Source organism: Crotalus tigris, unplaced genomic scaffold (genome assembly GCF_016545835.1).
Source record: "Crotalus tigris isolate CLP2741 ecotype Arizona unplaced genomic scaffold, ASM1654583v1 scf7180000017666.379230911805:20528666, whole genome shotgun sequence".
Taxonomy (NCBI): domain Eukaryota; kingdom Metazoa; phylum Chordata; class Lepidosauria; order Squamata; family Viperidae; genus Crotalus; species Crotalus tigris.
In genome coordinates, this window is record NW_024096552.1 from 18,002,832 (window position 1) to 18,017,607 (window position 14,776).

The 14,776-nt window shown below is 38.1% G+C and overlaps 2 protein-coding genes across 2 annotated transcripts in view; both read right to left on the reverse strand.

Moving 5' to 3' along the window:
• The window catches only part of ITGA9 (integrin subunit alpha 9), a 250,241-nt gene that overhangs the window by 223,970 nt on the left and 11,495 nt on the right, over positions 1-14,776 (reverse strand). The window contains exons 2-4 of the mRNA XM_039336863.1: positions 6,070-6,197; positions 5,123-5,229; positions 1,283-1,406 (exon numbers count right to left, since the gene is read on the reverse strand). Coding sequence (XP_039192797.1) covers positions 1,283-1,406; positions 5,123-5,229; positions 6,070-6,197 — 359 coding nt within the window. The remainder of the gene's footprint in view (positions 1-1,282; positions 1,407-5,122; positions 5,230-6,069; positions 6,198-14,776) is intronic.
• The window catches only part of LOC120305282 (golgin subfamily A member 4-like), a 162,415-nt gene continuing 153,708 nt past the window's right edge, over positions 6,070-14,776 (reverse strand). The window contains exon 21 of the mRNA XM_039336852.1: positions 6,070-6,197. Coding sequence (XP_039192786.1) covers positions 6,165-6,197 — 33 coding nt within the window. The 3' untranslated portion in view covers positions 6,070-6,164. The remainder of the gene's footprint in view (positions 6,198-14,776) is intronic.

Consider the following 14,776-nt stretch of genomic DNA (forward strand, 5'->3'; position numbering starts at 1 on the left):
GAGGATGAACAGAACCAAAGCAAGGACTGCTTGGTTTGGCAGTTAGATTGCAGTTCTCTGGTGATAAAGCATAACCTGGTTTTGTATACATAGTTGAATGGGAAGGATTTCAGACACAACTGAAAAAGCCTGCAGCTGTTTAGTATATAGTTCTTCATTCGGTGGGCAGAGGGACTCACTTCACTGCCTGTGGAATTCAAAACAGCAGTGTCCATGCCATATTAAGAAAATCACTGATTCAAGTCAGACAACTGGCCCTATTTAACAGGTGACGCAACACTCTTTACATTTACACAAAATGGATAGAATGGAGGAAAATATACCTTTAAAATCTGAACATGCAAAGCAGACATGTCAAACACAAGGCCCAGGGGCCGGATGCGGCCTACAAAGTGGTTTCATGTGGCCAGTGAAGCCATTCTGGAAACAGTGAGGGAACAGCCCCCGCTGCCTTGGCCGGCCAGGAGCCAATGTACAATTTTGTGGTGGCCATCTATGCTGAAATGCATTCAGTCTTAGCTCCACAAGGTCGTCTAGAAACAGCAAGGAACCAGCCCCTGTTGTGTTGGCCCTGCCCTCTGGGTGCATGCTGGGGAGGTGTCACCCTTTGTGAGGAATGAAGAAATGGACCATGCCTAGGTGCTTGCCTGGTCCCACCCCCTTCTGCCAGAAACCTTCAGATCTGTCCCACTCCTGCCCGGGCCCCCACAGGCATCCTTGATGCGAACGATGTAGAGCTGGCCATGCCACCCAGTAGGCCATACCCACTCCATCCACGCCCACCCAGTAGGCCGCACACACCCTGGCCACATCCATCCAGCTCCCCAAGAGCAACCGCAATGCTGATGCGGCCCTCAGTGAAATTGAGTTTGACACCCTTGATGTAGAGCCTTTTTTTAAACATAATCATTCAAACTCTTGCTCAGGAATTGAACTCAAAAGTCAAATACTGATATTGCCTTCCAAGGCTGTTCCAGCCTTTAACACACTGGAACAGTTGGACAGCAATTACTGTATTGGCTTTCCCCATCCCAGTGCCTCCAGATGTTCTTGGAATTACAATCCCAACATATCTGGAAAGCACAAGTAAACTAAAATTGTCCTCTATTTTTATATTGTAACAGGATAGTAGTATTACAGTTACGTCATAATTTAATTTACAGGATAAAGAGAGCATTCTAAAAGTACTGATTGCCACAACTATAATTAATAGGGGGAATGTAATTATAAAATCCATCACAAGTACTAGCATAGATAATAAAAAATAAATATGCCACCTTACCTTCATAACAAGGCATTAACTTTTTACCATTCAATCCAAGGTTTGGAGGGATGATATTGCAAAAACCATGAGGAAGGATGTACTCAGTTTCATAGTAGACATTTTTCCAACGATGGGCACAGGCCTAAAGAAAGAGAGAAAACACCTTAAAAATTTTGTTAGTGGTTGGAATTTTTTTTCCAGAAAGTAGTAGGCATATTGCTGCCAAAAGAACCCTACACAGATGTCCTCATAAAGTCGGCAGGATTTTAACTAGTCTCTGAAGAAAATTTACATGAGTATGCTTTCTTTATACCACGATTGGGCAAACTTTTTCTCAGATGTGGGCTAAATAGCAGGATTATGAGTAGGACCATAGTTAAAAGTGGTTCCAAACTTTCCTTCTCTTTCTAATCTTGTAATCCTACTCCTACAATACAAAAAAAAAAAAAAAAAAGAATGAATGAATCTTATCAGAAACCACAATCCTTGATCCACAATTTGCTCATTCCAACAACAGACCATGAATTTCAGGTTCAGTTTGTTGCTCTATTCAACAATTTTATTTTATTTACTGATCTGAGATTAATCCCACAATCCTCCTGATACCCTTAGTCCTATATAAATAACTTTTATGGCAGAATATGGAATACTAAAATGCATCTTTATATAGCTCTCTCCTTTGATAGATAGATGTACATAAGCAACTTTATAAGAAACTGAACTTGTTTTTTTGCTCTGAGTTCTGCCTAACCCTGTTATGGTCATTTATTTCATTTTTAATTCCATATATTTGCTATATTTATATATTTTTTTAAAAAAAATCATCAAATATTTATATTTTTAATGTTCAGGAAGTAGCTCTTTTTCTTAAGTATTGCCACTATAAATGCAAAATACAAACAAACTTTCTCCTGGAAGATGGCATTCCAACATTAAGATCAAATTTCTACAAATTTCCAGAGGAAACTGAACAAATGAACATATTTGAAGAAAAAAAGGAATATTTAATACAAGAAAAATATAGCTAGCATAAGCCATAGCAATAAAAAGTTCCTTTAAAACAAAATAAAGTAAATAAAGATTCCCAATGCTACAATTTCTAAAATGTTTTCTTGTTTCTATATCCCGAGAAAATGCCACTCACCTCTACCAATAACCTAACTTAAATACTGATCAAGAAGGACATCTATGGCATACAAACCATTTGGATAAGTTGATTCAGCACATTAAGCCAAAACCACAAGAATGTGTAAATGCTACTAATGAATCAGTTCACCAATTAAATATATTTCAGATTATAGGATAAGAGGACAAATGGCTAATATTTAACAAGCAAGGGTACATCTGATCTCAAAAACAGGGCTTCATAGATTTCAAGTCAATTCATTCATTAGGTTTTCCTCATGCAATACAACATGCCATAATTTGATTTATTTGATTTTGGCTTAGTATAGTGAGCCCAGCCACTATGATTTGCAAATCACAATTTACAGCTATCATTATATATCAATTCAGTTTATTGTGTTTATTCAATATATTGCATTGAAGTAAGTCAAATGAGTCATGCCACAATATAAAATATAACCATATGGATAAGAAAATGATCCCGAAGTCTCGATCACAGATATCCACCTTGTAAGTTCTGTTACAAGTTACAATGTCAAAACAATGACGTATGCTTGATCACACAAGTGATGCAATTATTCAGTTTGCCTCCTAATGCCCAATGAAAAATATACAAGTTGGATTACTTGTGATTATATCAGAGATGTCATCATTTGCTCCCTGCCCTCAGCAAATGCTCAGGTCTGTAATCCTACTTCAATGTCCTTGAGAACACAGGATAGAAACAAATGAGTTTGTGCTTTTGCTCATTCTTTAATTGTTTCAGAAGAGGGTAGCAACAGAGGGAAAAAACAAATTTTATAATAAATATAATAAATGCATGGTATAGCAAAATTAAGACAGGTGGTTCTTCTCCAAGTTCTAATGACTGTCCCCAAGTAGCACTTTTCCACCATTAGCATTGGATGAATTTTTCCTCTCTTTTTGAAACACTTAAGTTAAAGCAAACACTAATCCTCAGGTTGATACTTCAAAATCCAAATCACTTACCGAAATTATATTTGAAATATATGTTGTCAGCAATTTAGTAATCACTGGCCTTCCATTTAGTCTTCAAACTGATATTTAACAGATCCATGATTTATGGCATAGCCAGTCATGTTTCAGATAAAACATGCCAATGAAAGAACCAAAGTTTCATCATGAAAAAAATAATTTCTTTAAACACAGCACTAAAATCACACCATTTGCTGTCCAAATCTAATTTAGTCTTGATTCATACATATCAATGCTAGCAATGGTTTTCATCAGGTGGGGAACTATGTGAAGTTACCTCTTTCTACATTAAAACAACATACTCTGCATTAAGGTCCATTAAGGCTGAAACATCCTTTGTATAATGTCTCCATATTCACATTTTTGTGGTAGAAGATATACATAGGTAAGTTACTGGTGAGAGAGAGAGGGGGGCAGGGGGAGAAGTAGGTTTAAAGAGCTGTTGAGACATTCTTTAAGGTATTTTTGGAATACCAAAGGTATTCCAAAGTTTTATTTCAAATAATTGCAACTCAGCTTTCCTAGATCATACTAAGTTATACATGTAACAAAGCATGTTGAAAAAGGCTGCAATTCATCAGAATATGTGCATTCTGGTAATAGAAAAATCCTCATTACTACAATATGTCTATGCATGTTTGAAAGAGGCTACACAAGGGTACTGAAAGAGGAAAACCTTTTTATTGGAGAATTTTCATCAGTTTCCAATAAATGATCTTCAGCAAAGTACCTGGTTGTGTATAGAGTCTTCAGCTGAGATTTTTTCCTGGCTGAGATCAAATGAAGTTAGAGAGTATTTGGGGATGCAAATCTCCCAGCAGATTCTGATAAACCTCTGAAGAACCGTAGTATTCTTTGTTGATATCTTTAAAGAATGCAGCTTGGGGATATAATGGTTTAAATCCCAACTGAAAGGGCAGCTTCAGGACTTTTGGTTCCATAAAAGTTTTACTTGTCTTGCTATATACTTAATCTGTATTTTAAACAATATGGGAAGTCATTTAAGATTTAAGTTTGATACATGATTGGGATCTGACTGTATCTCTTATTTCCACCACATTCCAGTGAGATTACTGAAATCCTGAATCATTGCCTGGAGGCAGGAGTAAAATCAACTGGTACAGTAAACTGAAAGTGAATCCAGATGAGACAAACCATTTACAATTCAATCTTGACTATTCTGCAGAACTGTAATTCTGAGCCATCAAGAACAGCACACTTCATCATTATAAAATGTTATTTTTCATTGTTGAAAAATTTACCTTCCACTGACTTCTTGGTTACTAATTACAAAAAGACCATCCATAAAAATGTGTAGGAATATCAATATTCACATTTCATTTTTAGCTTAAACCTAAAGCAGGAAATATAAAATTATGAAACATGGCCTAAAATATTAAGTCTGCACACATGCATAACATCTATGCATATTTTTTAAAAGGAAATAAAGAGAGCAGGCTTATTCACAGAAACACAAGGTGACATTCATTCTGTTCCAAGTGCTAAATCTACAATTTGAAAAGGAAGCCCTGGGGATGACGGAAGCAGGTGTAATTGCTTTGAAGCTGCCTTTCTAGATGCAAGCTTTGTCCTCAGGATGCAATTTATCTTCCTCCCAAAGGAAGCAGAGAATTAACTGAATTTTCATCACTCTGGCACAGCATAATTGTTCCCACATGTTTTATGTCAATGTCAATATGACATTTCCCACTTCAATGAGATCAAGAGAAAACTTACCAATATACTTCCTCCAACCGTTGGCTGTCTTGCCAGACTGACACCCATCCATTCATCATCTCTATCTTCTTTACATGTCTTTCCACAGAATGTTCCTCGAATATTAGCTATAACAAATGCAGGAAGAAGGGTGGGAATTTAGAAATGTTGAGGATGGCATTAAAATATCTCTAGTGGAAATAGCACTACAAATAACTGACCACTATTTTTTCCATCTGGTGGATTCAAAATTATTAATCTTAGCATAGTATACTTATCAATAAAGAGAATACTTCTTTAAAAATGTTCATCAGAGACCGGCAATTCTTGGTCAATCCTGGTATTAGACATTCCACTGAAAACCTATATGAAATCATTATTAAAATATTGGCTAAGAAGAGTTACTTTCTAAAATGTTTCAGTGGTGATTATATCAAGAAAGAAAGGATATAATCTCTCTTAGCCAACTGAGTCATTTTTTGCAAATTCCCACCAGCTGTCATTCATAGACACTCAGGTTGTGCTATCACAGAGGGTAGCAGGAAACATGTAGAGCAAATCATTCCAGAAATGGCAGGTCTAATGTTTTTTTTCTATTATCAACTTCAGAAAACTATTAGATCAAAGCACTAAGAGCCCTTTGAGGTCATAAAAGAGAGGACAAAGGGGGAAAAACTAGGAAAATACCAACATCTGAGGCAGAAATGCCTATTTCCATATTACTTTGGTTCTTCAAGCTAACAGAAAATAAAAGCAGATAAGAAGGACCATATTCCGCCCAATGATTCTAATTCCAATGCCCTCCCATACTATACTGTTTCTACTTTTAAGAAGGCCATTTCCTGTACATTAACTTGTAGATGAAGCATAGTCAGATTTTATGTGGAAGGTTCTATGTTTCTTTGGAAGAAAAAAATGTATTCAAAACAAATAAAGTGAAAGTGAAAGGGTTGTACACTGGTGCATACCTCGACCCATATCCAGCTCTGTGCACCTCTTATCAGGGTTAGTATGAACCCGACATTTGAATACAGCTCCTGGGGACTTAAGAGAAGCACTGTACTTAGAATCTGCCTTTGGGGCACCAACCAAGACCCTGAAAATCAAGAGCAAATAAATGTTTAATATCAGGAAAAGCAAATATACAAGTTTCACAGCGGCAACTCTCTTTTTCATCTCCTGTTTTCCCTCCAGCCATCTGAATCAACAATCCCCCAAAGCAGTAAGATAAGACAAAGTCTTTCCTTCAGTAAATCCATGAAATATTTGAAGGAGTAGAAAATCCCAAAATAATGGCAAACTGAAAATGTTTCTAAGTAATATGTTCTCATCCCACAAAATAAACTACTACAAAAGAACAAGAACAAAAGTTATAGCTTGGCCTTTTGATGTAGTGATATAATGGGAAAGCCATAATTTATTACTTAAAGCAGGAAAATTTGTCATTTGCCCCTAGATCCAGAAGACTGTAGGCAGTAAATTCTGACCTTACTTATCAGCTAAGAGATTTCTTTGCTATTAAACAAGAACTAATCAAGAAACAATCATTCCAACCTGGAATGAATGAAAAAATTGGTTTGAATCAAGACACATTTGATTTCAGCTTACTGCAACATATAAACCCAGTCATTTTAGTTCTAAGTTTATAAATTAGTATAATCCATTAACTCAACCTATTGTTGTTCATTCAATAAATAAAGGAGACAATATGAATTATGCATATGCCATACAGTGAGTGAATTACCAACAAAGAATTCTACCATTCAGAAAAGTCCACGCCTCTTCCATTTATCCAAGACTGATTTCTGGAATAAACACACTAGAACACAAGTTCTACTATAGATTTATATTCCCTTTCTCCCATCCACCCCAACCCTTCCCACAAGGTTCTTCTCAGGTCTGCAGCATGGTTGCTAAAAGAAAAGAAGTGCCCTTAAAACAGGACTGGGCAACATTTGGAATACAGACTCCACATCTTCCTAAAAGCTGTGGGATACTATCTATTAACACTATGATAACACTAAAAGGGCAGGGGTAAGTTTTTTAACTATTTGTTTTTTAGAGATTTATGTTGGAATGGGTACAAGTAGCCTCTCACTCCCACACTTAAAATCTCTAAGATATCTGAATGCCCCCCAAATTATATAATTTTGCTGTCACAATTTGGGACTGCTGGGACTAAAAATAGTTCATTCCTATCTTAAGGGTACATCATATAATTAATTTACAGTGCTAATTACCTCTTCTTTACTAGCTTTGTACATTAATAAAACTGGGAGGATAGATAGACAGAAATATACACCTAGAAAAATAAGACAAGAATGTGTTTGCTGTTTTTTGGGCTATAACTGGCTACACCAAAACCCAGAAAACTACATACTGAAACTTAAACAAACATTACACCAGGAGTGTCAAATTGCTGGCCCGCGGACCGGCTTCATCATACCGGAGCCGCGCCCATCCCACTGCCGGCAATGGCGAAAAAGTTCCGATACGTTGCACAATGTCACGTGACATCGTGAGTTTGACATGTCTGCATTAGAGGAACGGGGATGGTGGTGACTATATTAACAGTTTAATTTCTCCTGAGTTTTGGAAGCTAAACCATTAAAGTATATGATTCTAACAAAGGCTATCTTCTAACTAACAATCTTTTTACAGTGAGAATAATTAATAATCCAAATTCTTAAATTACAGAAAATTACAAAGTCAACAAATTTTGCTGCTTCCATCTGACTAAAATGCCAAATAGCTCACCTGCACATTTGTATGGCTATGTTTCATTCTTTTAACTGACTGATTATCTGAACTCAGAAAAGTCATGAACAGCCATTCATAAAAAAAAAAAAAAAAAAAAATCAATTTACAGCACCTGGTAAGCAATTATAACCAACTGGTAAGAAAAAATGCAGAAATTACAAGCTGGCACATGCAGTTATATTTTAGCTTTTTATGAATTCATTTCCATGTTTCATCATAGCAAAATATCCCAAAATTGCTTTTTCCAGAAGGCAACTAACTGGCCTTTCTTGGCTTTTTCTTTGAAAATGTTTTGCTTCTCATCCAAGAAGCTTCTTCAATAGAATAGAACTGAAGACATTTCCTTGGATGTGAAGTGAAACGTTTTCAAACAAAAAAAACAAGAAAGTCCAGTTGCCTTTTGGGAAAAGCACTTTTGGGATCTCCATGACTAGCATCATTGAGAATCTCCACAGACATCATGGCAAAAAAATAAAAATCAGATGTTATGAACAAATTTCTGGTGTTAGTTTTTGTTTATTAAATGAAATGGTTTGGTTTTATATAACAGAGTTGAAAAGTTCTATTATTGTTCTATTATTGAACATAAAGATTGAATATAATTATTTAAAGAACCATGTATGTTTCTTGCCAAACACAATATTAATTTTAGTCACAGGATTGATCACACAAATTCATTTTATCATTTCAAGGAGGCATAGTATCTAAAATATAAGAATTTCTGGCATAAAGTTTAATGTAACTTGATTTAGTGAGAGAATCCCATTTAAAGATGATGTGGAGACAAGAAGCCTTCTTAAAATGGCTCAGTTCTAGCTAGTGGGAAAGAAATCTATAGTGTAGGAAAAGAAATCGAACGATCATTTTACTTTAAGTCAGTGGTTCTCAACCTTTTTAATGCCGTGACTCAAACCGGTCGTAAGTCGAGGACTACCCAACCGGTTGTAAGTTGAGGACTATCCAACCGGTCGTAAGTTAAGGACTACCCAGCTGGTCGTAAGTCGAGAAATTTCCATGCCCGGGAGCATCGCGCATGCGTGATGCCGCCCCCTGCGCCAGCCGAGGCATAGCTGGCAAGCAGCAGAGATGGCGCAGGCCGACCACCGGCTGGACCACCAGGTGGCCCAGCCCAAGGGAGGTAAGGCACCTGCCGGGCCCCACGCACACCAGCAAACCTCCCTGCGCCCGCCGGCCTGCCATCTCCCACCCCTGGCCCTTTTACTTACATTTTTAGTAGTTGCTCAGCAGGGTGGGGTGGAAGCTTCCAGACAGCTCGCCTTCGCTGCAGACAACTTGTAGAGAGTCTATTCTATTGGCTTTCAAAAGCCAATAGAATAAAAGGGAGCAGCACAGCTAAGGAAAAGGGGAAAAAATGGCGGACTGCGTTGTTTAGCGACCCCCGTGAAATGGTCATTCGACCCGAAATGGGGTCCCGACCCACAGGTTGAGAACCACTGCTTTAAGTGCTAAAACAATTGGTCTAGCACAAGTAATCTTTTGAAAACATTTAGCACACTCGTAAAGTAATTCTGTCTGTTCTTGGTCTGAGTAAGAGCAGAAAATGTTATCTTGCAAATGTGCCAATTATACTGTAGGAAGGCTACTTGTGTTAAGTTAAATAAAAAGAAAGTAACCTTGATCTTGGGACTATATTTTATCTAATGAAAATAATCATAGCAATATCCACAAAACACAACGACTATGCATTAGTATTCCTCCAACAAAATGCTCTTTTGTGAACAAATTATGTATGATCTATGGCAGCGGTTCTCAACCAGTGGGTCGTGACCCCATTTGGAGTTGAACGACCATTTTGCGGAGGTCGCCAAAGTCCTGGAATTTTTCCTCATAAAATCCTTGTGAAATGCAGTCCGGCATTTTTCTTTTGTTTTTTCCTCTTTTTCATGAGCTGTGCTACTCCCTCTTATTCTATTGGCTTTTGAAAACCAATAGAATAGACTCTATTCAAGAGAGTCTATTCTATTGGCGTTCGAAAGCCAGTATTCTATTGGCTTTCAAACGCCAATAGAATAGACTCTCTAGAATAGAGTATAATTCTATTGGCTTTCAAAAGCCAATAGGAATTGTCTAGGCTGTCTCTGCCCTGCTGAGCCCACCAAAAGTCCCAGTCGGCAAACGTTCCTGCAAGTTGTCTGCAGCTAATGCGAACATTCTGGAAAGCTTCCCTCCCTGCTGAGCAACTACTAAATGTAAGTAAAAGAGGGCCAGGGATGGGAGGGCAGCCTGCCTGCCGCTGCACCGAATGGGTGGTGGCCAAGGTAAGGCTACCGGGGCAGCGATGGGCGCAGGGAGGGTAGCTGGTGCACATGGGGCCTGGCGGGTGGCTTACCTCCCTCTGGCTGGGCCAGCTGGTGGCCCAGCCGGTGGTCGGCCTGCGCCATCGCTGCCGTTTGCCATGGCCGCCCAGGAGCACCTGGGCCTGCCTGCTGCCACACCGAATGGGCAGCAGCCAAGGTAAGGCTAGCGGGGCAGCAGCGGGCACAGGGAGGGTAGCTGGCCCGTGTGGGGCCCAGCGGGTGCCTTACCTCCCTTGGGCTGGGCCAGCTGGTGGGTCAGCTGGTGGTTGGCTTGCGTCATCGCTGCCACTTGCCATGGCCACCCAGGAGCGTCTGGGCCTGCCTGCCGCCACAACGAATGGGCGGTGGCCAAGATAAGGCTAGCGGGGCAGCAGCGGGCGCAGGGACAGCAGCTAGCACGCATGGGACCCGGCGGGTGGCTTACCTCCCTTGGGCTGGGCCAGCTGGTGGCCCAGCCAGTGGTTGACCTGTGCCGTCGCTGCCACTTGCCATGGCCACCCAGGACCGCCTGGGCCTGCCTACCGCATGTGTGGCGCTCCCGGGCCAAGGTGGTTGCTGGCCGACGGCCCGCGTGCACCCTCGGCCTACCCGGCATGCACTCCAGCCACAGGACAGGAGGTGGCACGTGCGCGCCAGAGAGAGAAAAATAAAAAGTGAGAGAGAGAATGAGAGTGAGCAAACCCTGCCCCTCCTGCCCCCGCCCGCAGGGAAATACAGGTAGTCCTCGACTTGTGATCACATGGTTGGGGGTCGTGGCATTAGGAAGGTTGAGAACCACTGATCTATGGCAAAGACATAGCTGGGATTTCTGCTTGTGGCTGATTTAAATTAACAGAAGCACATAATGTAGAAATCAATATGTTATTAATCTGAGGCATGATCCCAACTTAAATATATTAAAATCCTACTATTGTAAATGTAAGAATTAAGCATTTTGTTAAATATTCTTCAATGAAATCAAATGGAATGGAATATTTGTTCAATGCCATTTTTGCATTCATCTCTGCAAAATGCAATAGTTTCCACTGCTAATTTAAATAATTTAATTGGTTTAAGTAATCAAGCTTCATGGCAAAGTAAGATACTACAACCAATATCAGTTTCAAAAGAGAATCTTCAATTTATTTTCCATGTAACTGAACCAATCCCATGTAGCCAAATTTTTATGAAATTTATTTCCTCATTTATTATAAATGAGGAAATGACAGAAAAAAATTGATATAACCAAAGGAGTAAGACAAGGATGCCCACTTTCCACTCTTCTATTTATTTTATCATTAGAAATATTCCTTACAAAAATCAGAGAGGGCCAAGAAATAAACGGTTTAAAAATTAAGAAGGAAGAATATAAGGTCCAAGCCTTCACTGATGATTTGGTATTTATTTTAGAAGATCCATTAGAAACCGGCCTTAAATTGATTCAAAAAATAGAAGAATTTGGTGAGGTAGCCAGACTTAAGATTAATAAGAATAAATCCAAATTAATAACCAAAAATCTTACAAAGGCACAGGAAAGTGAACTGGAAGATAAAACAAAGATAAGTATAACCAAGAAAATAAAATATTTAGGGATCTGGCTACAGCAAAATGTTCCTCGATTAAGGAGGACAATTATGATAAAATATTATACCAGATAAAAAAAAGATTTGGAAAATTGGGAAAATTTGCAAATTTCATTTTTAGGGAGGACCACTACAATCAAAATGAACATATTGCCAAAAATATTATTTCTGTTCCAGATTATTCCAATAAAATTAGGGAAAACATTCTTTCAAGAATTAAATAAATTGGTCACTAAATTTATATGGCAAAGGAAAAAAAGCCAGGATTAAATTAAAATTCTTGCAAGATATGAACGATAAAGGGGGATTGGCGTTAACTTGGCTAAAAGATTGGATGGATTTGAAAAATACTAGAGTTTTAATAATAGAAGGACATGACTTGCAAGCAGGGTGGCATGCATTCCTATGGGACAAAAAACATAAAATACACAGATACTTTCAAAGACACATAGTTAGGAATGCATTGCTACAGACTTGGGAAAAAATAAAACAAAAACATTATATAAGAATTCCAATGTGGTTATCCCCAAACAGAAGCTCTGAAACACCCAAACCTACTGGATATAAATAAGATAATTAGATACAAGGAATTACTAAATGAACAGGGAAATCTGAAAACAAAACAAGAATTGGAACAAGATATTGGAAGAGAGATTGATTGGTGGACATTTACACAAATTCAATCTAAATATACAGAGGACAAAAAATTATATGAAATACAAAAAGAGCTGCAAGAATTGGATAAAATTATACATGGAACAGAAATAAAATTAATTAGCAATTTATACAAATACCTATTGAGATATAAAATGGAAGACGAGGTTGTCAAAGACACAATGATTAGATGGGCAAAAATTTTTGGATATAATATAGAATTGGAGAAATGGGAAAAAATATGGGAAATAAATATAAAATTGACTATGTCAGCAGCATTCAAGGAAAACCAGTTGAAGATGTTTTACAGATGGCATCTTCCACCAGCAAAGCTTGCCAAGATGTTCCAGAACAATTCGCCAACATGCTGGAAATGTAAAAAAGTACATGGAACATATTATCATTTATGGTGGACATGCCCAGTTGCGAAAAATACTGGACTACAATAAGAAGATGGATCGAAGAAATAATAGACCAACCCGTAGACTGGAAACCAGAGATCTTTTTGCTGGATATTTTAAACAGAAAATACAGTAAAGAAATATGGTACTTAATTTTACATATAATAATGGCAGCAAGAATAGCATATGCACAGTGCTGGAAAAATGAGAATATACCATCAGAGGAAGAAATGATAAGAAAAATCCTGGACTGTGCTGAGATGGACAAATTAACAAAAGAGATAAAAGAAAAAGAAGACACAGAGTACTATATAACATGGAACAAGTAGTATGACTGGTGGAGACTAGAAATAATAGAGGAGAATAAATATGGAAAGGTCAAAAGTGAAAATATGTGTATAATAATGTATAATAATAATAATATAAATTATTCTTAGTAAGAAGTAGAATATGAAGGAAGAAAAATGTAAATAAGAAACAGCGGGGCAATAAGGACAAATATTCTAAAGAAGAATAAGAGGGGAAATATAAATAATAGAAGATTACCGTTATGTAATCACTGTTTAAAAAAGGGGGAGGAGTATATAATGTGTGTGTATGTATGTTATGTTTTGTTTTATTTTGTTTTGTTGGTTAAAAATAAAATATAAAAAAATAAATTTATTTCCACAAGTTTTGTCCTGGCCACAATTTATGGCAGAAAATCATTTTGTTAATTATATGGGAAAACATATAAAACAGGAAAAGCAAGGTTGTTGATTTGGTTTTGTTTTGTTTACATCATGTCCAGCCTGATGACTTAGTGTTAAAATCAACGGGATTTCAGATAACCCTCCTGCCCATGGATTCTCTGTTTGCAAGTATTACTTGCTCATTGCTAAGAAGCCTCTTTGGAAACCTAAATGTATGGTATCTATAAGAAGAGGCACACTTTAAAGTGTGACTAATGTCACAGAGCAGACAAAAATTTCAGTCCTCTGCACCTGGAGTTGAGGAGTGCTCTGAAATCATGTAATAAGTGTTATTTGTTTAACTCAGACATGTCAAATTCGTGACATCACATGACATCATGCGACGTATTGGAATTTTTTCCCAATTTCCAGCAATGGAGTGGGCGCAGTTTCCTCACGACACGTCCGACCTGCGGACCAGTGGTTTGACACCCCTGGCTTAACTAGATGAATTCCCTAAAACTAAAACACCCAAGACAAACAGATAGAATCCAGTCTATCTGTTTGTAACCTTAAAATACTTGAAACTGTGCGTTTCAGGCAACAATTTTTGAATCAAAGTGCCATGAATCTTCTAAGTTAAAGAACGCATGGAAAATTTGGGACCTATTATTACCATGTTATTGGAAGTGTCAAAGATTTTATACCAGTTGTATCTTAAGAAGACAGAACTCTTGGAATATTTCTTCCAACAGGCATCCTTTATTAAGAGAAAATGGTTGCAGGCGTTCTAGACAGGACCTGGGGCCCAAGCCCTACGGTTCAAGGTTTTAAGGGGTCCCCAGCAGCCCCACCCCACCCCACCATCTTTCCAGTGACAATTCCAGGCGTTGCATTTCTACCCCCTTTTTCCTCACTGCCGGTGGAAGGGAGACTTCAGAGAGGAGTAGATGAAAGCTGATGGCCCCATTGTTATGATTTAGTCCTTTTGGTGGTATCCACATTCAATCCCTTTGAAGTCATACGGAAGGAAGTGAGGGCCATAAAGCCCCTTTGTTCACCCCCCTTCCCCTTCATTGTATGACAGAATCCAGAGAGGGCAAAAATGGGGTTTTCCATAGTCGATAACTAGAGATGAAATATAATTGGATTCTGACATCCTGCCCCCTTAAAAATAAGATAGATCCACCTGAAAGAAAACAAAACAGGTATACAAGTTAAACAGGTATTCAAGTTAGTTAGGATACTCTGTGTGAAACTTCTTTAAAAGCTTCGGGGCTCTGACATGACGTTTATGGACCCACTCGTT